Consider the following 13,905-nt stretch of genomic DNA (forward strand, 5'->3'; position numbering starts at 1 on the left):
TGTGTGTACTGCACAAAGTAATGACAAGACAAACATATATTCAAGCCATATTTACAGTCTGTAAGTGCTGAGATAAATCATGCCCTACACAACAGATGCCAGCAGAGGGCAATATTGGACTTTTTGGACTTGGACTATTCCAAAAATTACAATTTTAGAAAAACGAGACTATCCAGTAAGACTGCATGATTATAGTAAAGATCATAACTGTAATTTCGATAAATAGAATTGACATAGGTGAATCACTCCTTTTGGAGTAGTCTAATTTACAGTCCACAGCTAACTCGGACACCAAAAAAAGACGTTTATAATAAAAGTAGCCCAATTTCATGGAAAACCGCAGCAGGTACCTGTAACACTAGAGTTCAGGGAAGTAATGATTGTGTTGATTGGACAAGTGGTTCTGGTTCATTTTAGGTCCCACACGGTGGTCAGGCATTGCTGAGCTTCTGAATTCTTATTGGCCAGTATTACTTCGATCATTTTTGTCCCACCTGGATGCCAGGCTTCTCTATATGATTAGAGAAAAATGGACAGGAAAATTGGCTATGGCTAATAATAGAGTGCAACAGTGCCCAGCTAAATTTTCAGCCACTTGGTTCCGAAAGTATTTTTCCACATGATTTATTCATTTATTTATTTTTACATTGAACTCTAGAATGAAGGATTATATGAAATGTCTAACCAGCTCCGAGGTGCACAATAAAAAAAGAACTCTCTGTCTGAACTTGATTCAATCGTGGACAGTGGTTCCATGTGTTTGAAATTAGTTTTCTTAACTTAAAATGACTACGTAAACTAGACTCAAATATTGTGTGTCAAGGGAACTTAATAGAATTGGGTAAACCCAACCAAAATTAGATGTCAAAGTAACTAATTAATCTGTTTTATTTCTTTATGTACTAGCTAGTGACAGTGAGTGTTAGCATGCAAAATGCATGCTGGTGTTAAGTACTACAGAGTGCATTATGGTGACTTTGCTATGATTAGCGCAGCAACCACTCAAGGAAGATAGAAATCAGTATCTTGTACCTGTTCTCATCATAAGCTCAAGATCCATTCTACACCACAATGGCAACCCCAAAAACTCCAACATAACAGAAACTCTTTCTAAACACCAATATAACTGAACACTAAACATTAATAGGCTACATCTCTTGCTGTTCTCATCTTGCTCAAAAAATGCATAAAATAACACAATATTCTTCTACCTAACCAGTCCCATGTAAATCATGCTGGGAAATGGAAATCCCCTGCCCAGTTTCATCCACGCTACATTAACACCACTAAAATTTTTCTTCCCCCCTGGAATCTGCGGCCCTAGTTTAAGCGACTTTTCCAAGTGAGCAAGGCATTGGATTCAAGTTGTTGAATGCTGTCATTTACTCATAAGATCTAAGGAAAAGTCAGCAGCTGGAACGTTCTTTGTTAGAGAAAAGAGTACACGAAAGCAGACGGGTCTCCAATAAAAGCATGTAGCTTTAAACACCCCCTGCCTTTCTTCCTAAATTGGATTTATAAGTGACTGACAATGCCCAGGGACAGATGGGATGAAAATTCATCCCTTTACATCGACAATGAATATGTAACTATTCATTCACAGCCTCACTGCTCAAATAACACATTTCATTTGAACACTGCCCAATTGTTAAGCAACAAAACCTCTGAAGGAATGGAATTATTTAAGCAATATCTTTTAATAGAAAAGAGTAATCGTTTATGCAGAGCCTTTTCCCCTGGATGACTGATTTAGAAAAAAGGGTCTTTTACTATTGTATTAGAGATTTTAAGTGACAGATGAAATGCTGACGTTTGCTGCAGCTCATTACAAAGTCTCAGGTTTCTAGTCTGATTCGCAAGATTTGATTATTTTAAGCTAAAATAGTTGAAGCAATATCGCTTGCTAGCCTTGAGAATAGAGATATTATTCTACAGTTCACCTGCAATTTTCAATGAATCTCATAATGAACAAAAACTATTTCATAAAGCAATACAAAATCGAAAGGTGTTACAATAGTGCAGTATGGATATTAAACATGACAAGCTTTCCCAAAAAGAAAAGTATTGTAAAAAATAACCATATTTTGTGAAAAATGTCTTAAATGTAAACTAGAAAACATGTCTATGTGTCTACTGGACAGATAGCTAATCACAGAATTACAAGGCTAAACAAAGACTCTACAAACAATATATTATTACAATGGTAAGCTAAAAAAACGACATCCACAACAAGACGAATGCAATGTTTCAGTGCAACTTGACACAAAAATTGTTGTAAAACAACAAATGAAGCACATATCTGCAAAACACATTACATGGTTCCTTGATGAATGAATGAGGAATAAAAAGTAAATGTAAATTATCACACAAAAATGGTACATTAGATGCAAATGTGTTACCTGAGTGATGGCTGTAGATTTCCAGAATCTGCTATTTAAAAAAAAAAAAAATGAAACCTGAAAGATGATAATGCACACAAAAAATAAAAAATAAAGAAAAAATAAAATCTTTACATAGGTTTGGTTTAGTTCCATGATCACCTATTCAGAGAAGCAACATATTGTTTATTATTCCAACAAAGCTATTCTGTCTGTATTAGAAAGCAGAGTCAAATACTGTATATCTGAGGGAACTAATCAAAATGCTGGGAAAATATTAAAATATGCATGCTATGTTGACTATGCAGCAATATACAAATGCAACTAACAGTTGACGGTTAGTGTTCATGTAGCCTATTACAAAAAGCCAAAAAGCATCCCTATAAGCAAACATTTACCTAATGTGATATTTAATGTACTTTTGACAAATATTTGTACAGTTATAACAAGGTCAATACAAGTTAAGCTCAGTCAACAGCACTTGTGGTAATGCTGAATACGAGAAAATATAATTTCGACTAGTCCCTTGTTTATTTAAAAAAAGAAAAGAAAAAATTGTGGTTACAGTAAAGTGAATGGGGCCAGTGCATAAACATTAAAATCCACACAGTTGTAAAAGTATAGCCACAAGAAAACTTTATACATGTTAACATGATTTTAATGTAATAAATTCACATATTAATCTTATCTGTGTAAAGTTATAGTATACCAAATATTATAACTTTGTTGTCATGATGACGTAATGTCAGTAAACCTTGTAATCAAAAATACTGTCTTGTGGTTATACTTTTGAAACAGTGTGTATTTTAATATTTATGCATGGCCCCATTCACTTCCATCATAAATGACATGAGGAATCAAATTTTCCTTGATCTTCTAACATAGATATCACACTGTACTATAAAGACATACAGTAAGTTTCAGAACTTTAAACTTCCTCCTCACTGCAAAAAGAACATTTGTTGAAACCAAGTTGCCAAAATGACTCGTTCTCTACTTCTTCCACATTGTGATGTCACACTGTGGTAGACATTTGCATCAGACCGCCTCCACAACAACACATCAACGCCTACTTTAATGAATTACTTCCGTAACCCCGCCCTGTAGCAATGAGCAATGAGATGGCAGGTCAGTCAAGAGCAGAGACAGTCATAACAGTGGACGTTTACTGTCAAGTCTTAAAGCAGAAGCAGCAGCAAAACAGAGCGTTTTTGAAAGAGGGTCAGAATAAGGGTGGAAAATGATCACGTTTACAAATAAATTACTTTTTAAATGATTTTTTTTATTTTTTATTACTAATGTAAGTGAACCTATGGAACATCTATATATATTTGTTTCTCCCCTTTTCTCCCCAATTTGGAATGCCCAATTCCCAATGCGCTCTAGGTCTTCGTGGTGGCATAGTGACTCCCCTCAATCCGGGTGGCGGAGGACGAATCTCAGTTGCCTCCACGTCGGAGACGTCGATCCACACATCTTATCACGTGGCTTGTTGAGCACGTTACCACGGAGACATATCGCATGTGAAGGCTTCACTCTATTCCCCGCGGCATCCGCACACAACTCACCACGTGCCCCACCGAGAGCGAGAACCACATTATAGCAACCACGAGGAGGTTCACCCAACCTGACTCTACAAACCCTAGCAACCGGGCCAATCAGTTGCTTAGGAGACCTGGCCGGAGTCACTCAGCACGCCCTGGATTCGAACTTGTGAACCCCATGGAACATATTAAAATAATAATTAAAACAAGTTTCATGACCCCTTTAAATAAACGAGGGACGAGTCAAAATTCGTTTTTGTAGTGATCAACATTATAACACAAACATTGTTAATTAATCTTAACTTGTATTGAACCTGGAACATTCCATTAAACTGATGTCTGTGTTGTTGCTGTGTCCCCTATTATACACCGTACACATACAATACTGTGAGAAAAAAAAGAAGAACCTTTTAAGACTGCATTAAAAAGGGAATCATGTGACAATTTATAAAAGCAGACATTGATAATTGATAAAGACATTTTCTATAGGGGATACGATTTCAAAAGTGGTAGTGACCCAGATAATTATTTTGTTTATTATTTAGTACTCCAAATAGTAACCAAATATAGACATGTAACATTAAGATCTACACATTGTCTGTGTACAGAATTCAAGTACCAGTCAGTCAACACTAGACTGAGTAAGGAGCTTACCACCTCCTTTAGCACCAATTTTGCAGCACAATGGGTAAAATAGAAAGCATTGCTAAAATCTTGACTTGAAGTTAAATGGAAATGCATGCTTACTTGGAGGGCTGCTGAAATCCCACTATCAATGGAGAAAAAGAGTCTGATTAAACAGCGCAAAATGGCCACTAAATTGAAAATAACCGTGTTGAGCTGCGCTCTGACTCTTCAAACAAAAATGAAAATTCATGAATGAAATGAAATCACATCAAAGCACTTTGGGCCAGGTTTGACGTCAATGACAGCAACCATCATCTCAAGTGTCGAGTCTTGAAGCATCATATTTGAATGATTTGCATGTGTGAATGAGATTAAAGAACTGCAGCAGAAGTGAAAATTAACAGTGAATACAAAAAAGCTATCATGTGGCTTCAGAATAGTTGGAATATAATGCACGAGTTGTATAGACTGCTTTTATTGTGCTTATTCACTTTCGATGTATGTAAAATGCAGCTTAGTCTCATAGAATGAACTACATTTTTGCAAACTTGAGTTTTACGTACCACGTTCTACATTTTGCCGCAGTTTCCTGGTGAAATGAACACCATGTTCATTTAATGTGCTTCCTAAAATGCGCTTTTCATGTCGCATTTGCTTTGAGGACACAATCGGTTAGGTTTAGGCGTTAGTTATGAGTAAGGATGTCTGTTTTGTGTTTAACTCTCATTTGATTTTAGATCACTATTTGTTAGGTTTATGTTAAAGTTTTTGGTTAGGTAGGTGCGTTTAAACCTCCATATAACATTCACCGTATTAACCTCGTCTGATTACAACACCATTTCACTCACTTTTGGCGCCCCCCGCTGGACATGTTACTGGTAAACTGCAAGGAAATGTGTAATGAAGCACATCATTTAGTTTTGCAAAAATGTATGCCATGGTCATGTAATTTTCATGAGATCAGGCTGGGGAAAGGAGGACATTCTATTCCATATCTTTTGTATTCCATGGAAGAACGTCGGAGAGGTTTGGAACGGCATGAGAATGAGTAAATCATGACAGAATTTTCACTTTGGATGAACTGTTCCTTTAAATTCCCTGCAGAGTTAAAAGTTTCTGTATATCCTTAAAATAATGAATATCTTTTTTACCAGCAACTGTTAAACAGAAACCACCGCTGCTGTAGAGTAAATAGTATTTCAAATGTGCTTGGCACAAAAGTTTAACTAGTAACTACTGAGATGGCAAAATAGTCCAATCTACCTGGATTAATAATACCATTCGTCTGAGATGACATATGATTTAAGCACCATTTACGTGTTACAGGAATGTTTGGGATTAAAGTTCAACTCAATTATCATGGAAAATCATTTTGACTCGTAAGTTTCTATAGCAACAAAAATAGCATTTACAGAAGTACACTTACAATGGAAGTCTATGGGGCAATGCATTCCGGAGAGTTTAAAAGAAGACGTGCAGCTTGTATTTTGTTAAAGCACTTATTAATACTTCTGAAAAATAAGCTTTAAAGTCTATTGCATACTACACGCATCAAGCCCGTCTCCTTTGATGTTTTAAGTCGACAACTGGTCTGCGACTTAAAGTCTCAGATTGCAGTGTGTGCCCGTTGCCAGTGGTCGCATAATGTGTATTTAAATGTTTATTTCAGTGTAGAGCCCTGTAGACTTCCACTCCAAGTGCCTATAAACTCTAAAAAAAATAAATGTTGGTTTATAAACTGAGTGGCAAATCCAAATGATTTTCTGTGGCAACTGACTGCATGTCACAGATGCTGTCAGACCAGATGGATGTGGACTGGTCCATAGCTACTTTTGAGAAGTAGCCTGTACCAATCTGTGCTTAAAATGTGTTCCATGGCAGAGAGCAGTCGTCCAACGATCCGTCTGTATCTCAGCGGCGTGTGGTGCGTTCACTGCCCCGTGAGCGCAGACCGCAGGTCTTACAGCACTGTGAACGGACTGACGGCAGTTGGCATCGGCCAAGCCACTGGAGGGTCTGACAGAAGCGAAATGTCAAATGGTCACGTAAACACAACTGACCTGAAAGACACAACAAGAGAAAGAGAACAAACATGAGAGACTGGAGTGAAGACTATTCACGAAGGGTGAGGTAAGAGTGAGAAAGCTGTGCATTAGTGTTCACACTTACACATACACACGGCATTTGCCTTTAAGCCAGATAACACATTACAGGAGCACTAACACCTTGGCACGAGTAGCGACAACCAATAGACAAAAATGGTTTTCTTAAAGGAATGTTCTGGGTTTAATACAAGTTAAGCTCAATTAACAGCATTTGTGGCATAATGTCGATTAATACAAAAACAGTTTTGACTAGACCCTTGTTTATATATAAAAAACAAATATCATGCACAATAAGGCACTTACAATGGTAGTGAATGGGGCCAGTCACTAAACATTAAAATACACATTGTTTCAAAGGTATAGCCACAGGACATAAACATTACACATGTAACAGAGTTTTATAGCAGTGAAATCGCTTCCAAACCTTATCTGTGTAAAGTTACATCCAATACTGGGATTATGGGGTTTTGCTGTTCTAACAACAAAGTTGAAATACTGGATATAATTTTACACAGGAAACGTTAATAAGCGATGGATTACCGACTGGGCCAATGGGGCCAGTGCCCAGGGGCCCTTGACTGCCCGGGGGAAGCCCTGGGCTTTAAGGTTGCGTCATCCAGTTTGGCAATCCCCCCGCTCGAAAACCCATCAACAATGAAAACAACCCCCCCCCACCCCAACAACTTATGCACATGAAAACAAAAACACCCCTCCCCCCACCCCGCTCAACAACTTTTGGGTATGAAAATGAAATGGTGGGAGGGGAGGGGGGCCCTTGGAGATAATTGGCCCCGGGGCCTTTGCAAGTCATAATCTGTCCCTGCTGCTGTGAAGCAATAAAAACAAATTGACAACATACAAACAAATGAATAACACAGAAGTACTTTATATATGGTGCAAGTGACTGTACAAAAAAAATTATTATAAAGATACTTTATGATATTATCCATACGTTAAAATGTCAGTTGAGAATGCAAAACTGCACAAGCCTGATAATATGTTTTTCTCTTCCCTCAACAGCTATGGATAAATGTTTCCAAGCAGGGCAGTTAAGGACACTGGTCACTGAAGGTGTATTCATATTTCTTTTTCGATACGAGTTACTGTGAAATTGAAAATAATCAAGTTTGTGGTTATCTATAATGAACTGCCACAGGTAAAATCATGAAAGTTTGGTTGTAATTTCTCAGCTGTAAACAACTTGAAACAAGTCATTTTGTGTGTGTGTGTGTGTGTGTGTGTGTGTGTGTTTTATTGTATATGCATTCTTGAGTTAGTTATATGGTTCTTTGGAGATTTAAAAAGGTTCTTGATGTCATTTTATTGTTTAATGTATTAAAGCTTAATACACGCTTAAAGGCATAGTTTACCACAAAATGAAAATTCTGTCATTATTTAATAGAGGTGTGCAGTGCTATCTGTTACTATCGCAAAATGATCAGTATCTGTCTCTGTATTCAGATAGAACTGAATGTGGGCGGGGCTTAAACCGGAAGTGCGACAAAATGAAATAAAACACCCATTTTTAAAATGTAACTCTATTACATGTATAGCTTCAAAAATATGCTTGTATATGCCAATTCATAATAATAGCCTAATAAAAATAATGCTAATTATTATTATTATTATCGTGCTATTATTATTTCATTATATTATTATTTTTAAAATTATTTTTCTTACCAGATGAAGCTGAATATGTATGCTCATGAACTGTAGAATATGTTGTTAACTGAGGCACGAGGTGTCAAGCAATTGTGAAATGTCAAGCACACATTCTGCAGCGAACATTAAATACAAACATTAAAAGAAATTAGAATAAATCAATATAGCCTACAAATAGGTGAAAGTCGCGTAAATATATCAGGAATTTTACACTTGAGGCTGATTTGTGGACACATATTTTAATACATAATTATTTAGTTAAATCACATGAGCAGAATTAGTGAAATAGTATAATAATAATAATAATAATAATAATAATAATAATGTTACATTAACATTTTCAAATTTAGTACAGTTTAAAGGGAGGAGAAAAAAGATTGCGCATGAATAGATGAGCTCCGCTGCGAAATCATCACTGCAGGTCAGAAATGTAACATTGCGCTCAGGTTGGTTTATAAATGAATACATGGATATAATTACATGTGAACTGTGTGATACATTTATATAGACATTTTAAGGAGTGGTAAATGTAGCCTATATGATGTAGTGTCTTAATTTTACACTTGACAAGCTCCAGACGTGCACAATTAACGGTAGGCCGCAAACTGAGTCGAGACCACGCCCATCCGATCTGAAATCAGACTGTGCGCATTTTCATTCCTAACTTTTACACCTTATTAGGCTTCTAATATTGACTTCACAGACTCATCATTTTGTTGTAATTCTGGATATGTTTATTTAAAATGTTTCTTTGTCCTTGTGCTTCTTGGATAATCAGTCAAACGAATATTACATATTATTTGGATAAATCCGTTATTCCTTTTGAAGTCATTATTTGTGATTTTCCGAATAAAGTATTCGGCTATTATTTACTCACCCTCATGTTGTGCTAAACCTACAGTGGCCCAGGGCTGCACAACACAACAATATCAGCAAAGCAAAGAAAAATTGAAAACACAACAGAAATAAACCACAACAAAATGAACAGAAAATAAACATTTTTAAACACTGCATTTTGAGTGGCAGTTCTGACACCATACAGATGAGATCATGATTTCGTTTAATCTTAATTCCGTTGTGTTGAAGCTTAACCTTGTGCGACCCAGCATGTTTTGGCTTTGCTATACGCAACACATAATTTTAATTAATTTAAACCGACTGAATACTGTTCACAACACTCTACGCTGTCATTTAAGGGTTAAACATCTGCTGCACTGCATCACCTGACACAACAGCATGACGTCGATTTCCGTGAAACGCTTCAACGGGTGCACTGCCAACAAAAGTGCCTCTGTTAAGAAACAGTTTTTTCATTGAAACCTGTTTGGTTGAAAAGAGTAGCGCCTCTAGTTTCATTTGATAAGCCGCTTTAAACAATCCATGAATTTTTAGCACGTCAGCGTGCTGATAAACATGATGTCCACATTTGTGGAAAATGGGATCTTATTCCCTCAAAAGTTGAAAAAACATGTTAGTTATTTTGAATAACTTTCGACATTAACCAAAGCATGTGAGTGGAGCGGTGATAATTCCACCTGAGCAGAGAGAGCCTTTTTGATTCCACTCCGCTCGCTCAGGCCGCTCAGTGCCGCTCGCTCAACCCAGAATGCACTTCGTGATATGCTGGTTTGGGAACCTGCGAAATAAGCAATAGGCCTGAGGGAGTTCAAACATTGTTTTAGTGAAGTTGCAAACCTTGCCATAGCCTACATAAATGCAAAGTATAAATCAAAGTTAAGAATGAGGAAATCGGGGGGCCTGGGTAGCTCAGTGAGTATTAAAGCTGAGTGACTCCAGCCAGGTCTCCTAAGCAACCAAACTGGCCCGGCTGCTAGGGAGAGTAGAGTCACATGGGGTAACCACCTCATGGTCGCTATAATGTGGTTCTCGCTCTCGGTGGGGCGTGTGGCGAGTTGTGCGTGGATGCCGCGGAGAATAGCGTGAAGCCTCCACACGCACTAGGTCTCCGAGGTAACACGCTCAACAAGCCACGTGATAAGATGCACGGATTGACGGTCTCAGACGGGGAGGCATCTGAGATTCGTCCTCCGCCACCTGGATTGAGGCGAGTCACTACGCCACCACGAGGACTTAGAGCGCACTGGGAATTGGGCATTCCAAATTGGGGAGAAAAAAAGAAAAAAGAAGAGGAAATCGAAAGGGAGTGTGGAGAGACCGTGAGAATTTGCAAATATTCCTGTTGGAATGAGTCACCATTGTCAGAAAGCATGAGGATGTGCTAGTGAACATGGTAGTGCAGCAAAAGGTGAGCTAGTAGTCTACACTTCCATTCGATAAAAATGAATGGATAAGTAGATAGTAAGGTATCTTGTTGTTTTCAGGACACCGGTTCTGCAGGGTTGTGAACATTAGAGCACCCTCAATTGAATATGTTAACTTAATAATATATTATTATTATTAAGCAATTATTGGCAAAGCATATTTCCTTGAACCCTGGCAAACACAGACAAAAAAATCCCTGCATCAAAACTAATAAACATGTATGATCTTGCAGATCAGTGTGTCCTAATTTATAGGCGGAGCATTCTGCTTTCATGCCTTCATTGTACAATTGAGCATTTGATTGGTAAAGATTTCCACTATCGAATAGAGAATTTCATAGCAGATTTAACTCACTTAACATTTACATTTAATAAATGTCAGCCTATAGCCTAGCCTATTTTTCACCCAGAGGGGCACCTCAGCCCATGTGGGCAAAGGGGCAGTTGCTCGGCCCACTGTAGCCACCCCCTGTGTACGTGCTTGGAAACAAGTATACTACAGAGACATTTCATGTTGGAGCGGGATTTGAGCGAACTTTTTTTTACCGGTGAGTGTGAGCAGTACTTGAGCGGTTGAGTGGAGCGCACGCGCATGGAGCGGGTTACTGAGCGGAGTGTCACACCGCTCCGCTTCGCTCACATGCTCTGACTTTGACACATCTGTGGGTCATTTTGCATCATTTTAATATAAATTTTGTTATATTTTATTTTGTTATCACTGTACAATACGGTTCTATTCATTAACATTAGTAAATGCATTCCAATATATTTACTGTGCATTTTCACACAGAGAATCAATGTATTGACCCAAAAGCTGAAAGATTTTGCTTTCAGAGGCTTTATATGGAGTTAGGATGAAAATAAGGTGCAGACCAGTGCAGACAGACAGCAAATTGGAGGTTAAGTCATTTACTAAATAGGGAGCAATGGAGCATCCTTTAGCTCTCTATGCAGCTAAACTCCTAAAATACGACCAAAAGTTCAGTTTCAGTTCAGTTTTTATAATGCAAAATTTTATTTTTAACATGGTTGGCAGTGATCGGATGATGCTGGCCATTACTTTTAATCAGAATTATTTATTCAGCTTTATACAAAATCAGCTTTAATGTCTGTAACATCTCAAAAACATGAATAACCAACACTCCTGGATACATAAATAATTTGATGAAAAAAAATCTGACTTTCTAAAGCTTGGTATTATTTAAAATTTCACAACTTAGTCCCGCTGTCCACATATGTGGACATAAACTTTTAGGAATTTGTTTTCCCCTTGTTTATTAGGTGCTACTAGTCACAAATCAAAAAGGAAAATGTTAAATGCACACAGCAGTCACCCTCGGGTCTCAGGAGGTTCATTTGGTTGTGCTTTGCAAATTTTGTTGTGTTGTGCACCCCAGGGCCACCGTACAAACCCATATATCCTGTTGTTTTTTCAGTGGAGCACAAAAGTAGAAATTTTTACACAGCTCTTTCCATACAACGACAGTTCATAATAACCACATTTGTCAAGCTCCAAAGAGGACAAAAACATCAAAAACATCACAAGGTTATCAGTGTATAATAACTTAAATTCCGGTCGTTTTTGTAACACAAAGCTATCTTATGGTTTCAGAAAAAATATAGCCCTTGAAGCCCCTTTTTGAAGTCTAACAGAAATGATTACTGTGAACTGTTGTTGTAAGGAAAGAGCTTTATAAAGACTCTTTGAATGTTTCTACTTTTGTGTTACACAGAAAGAAATATCCACATAAAGATTTGGAACGAAATGAGAACGTAAATAATGACAGAATTTTCATTTTTGGGTGAGCTATCCCTTTAAAGCAGCAGTACATGGTTTTCTAAAGAACTAGAGAACAAAAGGTTCTTTGTGGAACTTCAAAAGGTTCTCCTGATGACATCAGGCTGCAAACCCCCTTTCTAGTTCTAACTGGAGTGTCGAGAGCACGCACGCTCTTCAATCACTTTCAGAATGTGGGATTTTGTTCTGAAAAGTTAACGAAATGAGAGGTGGGGGAGTGTTAAAAAAAAAAAAAAAAAAAAAACATTCTGGAAGGAAAAGAGAGGTGAGGGCAAGGACACTTTCAGCATGCTGATGGATTTGGCTTCCAGGAGCCTTGATGGTCCAGCTCATGACAGACTCTTTACACGGTGTAAATTAACTTCTGTTATTCTAGTCCTACCATAACAGGGCTTGATTCCTAAAGAAATTCCTGGAATGAACCACAGTCCTGTTTCTTGCACGGAACAAATCTTTTTATTGATTCAGCAATCAGGTATCTTGCCCTCCCAAACTGCAAAACTGATGCAGTTATCACACCTCCAGACCTGAAAACAACCCACCACTTTAAACTACAGTTGCATTTTGTTCTGGTAGGTTTTGTGATGATACCAAATGAGAAAAAAGACAAACAGTTAGACATGCCACAAACTCAGAGATTTTCTTTTCAAACTGAGAGGTAAAAGGTAGTATAAAAGTGAGAGGTTAAGTGAGAGTGATAGTTTAGATTAGGTCATCATTCACTCACCTTCATGTCTGTCCAAACCTGTATGATTTTCTTTCTTCAATGTAAGACTAAACAAAAGATATTATGGTTAATGTCCAGGCTGCTCTTTTTCTAATGAAGATGAATGAGGTCTCACACAAAGCTTCAGAAGATTTGTAATATAGATTTTAGCAGTCATATGGACCATTTCGCAGCACTTCTATGATGCTTTTTGTCCTTTTTGGAGCTTAACAGCCCTAGTCACCATCCACTTTAGTTGTATAGAAAAGAGCTGATCGGACATTCTGTGAAATATTGTTCACAAATCGTGTGTTCCACGAAAGAAAGTTAATCAGACATGTTTAGATCGACATTAGGGTGAATAAACAATGACAGCATTTTGTTTTTTGGTGGACTATTCCTTTAAATTGCCAAATATTGCTATCATAATATCACTGGTCTTCATGAAACTGGTCTCTGTTTAAAAGAACACATTTTTACCTTTGTTGGGCATGCTTTTCCTTGTCTAAATATTTTCTCTTGGAATACCACTCAGAACACTTAATACACTGCTGAGATCACTTAAAAGGGACAGTTGACCAAAAAATGTATATTCTGTGATTGTTTACTCACACTCATGTAGCTCCAAAACCATTTGACTGAGGAGATGTTAGGCAGAATGTTAGCCTCCATTCACTTTTATTGCATTTTGTTTTTCTCCATAGTGGAAGTGAAGAGTGACAATCCGCCTAACATCTCCTTTTGTGTTCTATGGAAAAAAGGAATCTGGGTTTGGAACAAAATGAGGGTGTGTAAATGAAGTA

The 13,905-nt window shown here is 37.5% G+C and overlaps 1 protein-coding gene across 1 annotated transcript in view; it reads right to left on the reverse strand.

Moving 5' to 3' along the window:
* Positions 1 to 182: 182 nt before the first annotated feature.
* LOC127440209 (A disintegrin and metalloproteinase with thrombospondin motifs 7-like) overlaps positions 183 to 13,905 on the reverse strand; it is a gene marked incomplete at its 5' end in the record, with an annotated part of 96,811 nt that continues 83,088 nt past the window's right edge. Inside the window, one exon of the mRNA XM_051696678.1 lies at positions 183 to 6,609. Within this exon, the coding sequence (XP_051552638.1) occupies positions 6,461 to 6,609 (149 nt within the window). The remainder of the gene's footprint in view (positions 6,610 to 13,905) is intronic.

This window comes from Myxocyprinus asiaticus, chromosome 1, assembly GCF_019703515.2.
Source record: "Myxocyprinus asiaticus isolate MX2 ecotype Aquarium Trade chromosome 1, UBuf_Myxa_2, whole genome shotgun sequence".
In the NCBI taxonomy this organism is placed as follows: domain Eukaryota; kingdom Metazoa; phylum Chordata; class Actinopteri; order Cypriniformes; family Catostomidae; genus Myxocyprinus; species Myxocyprinus asiaticus.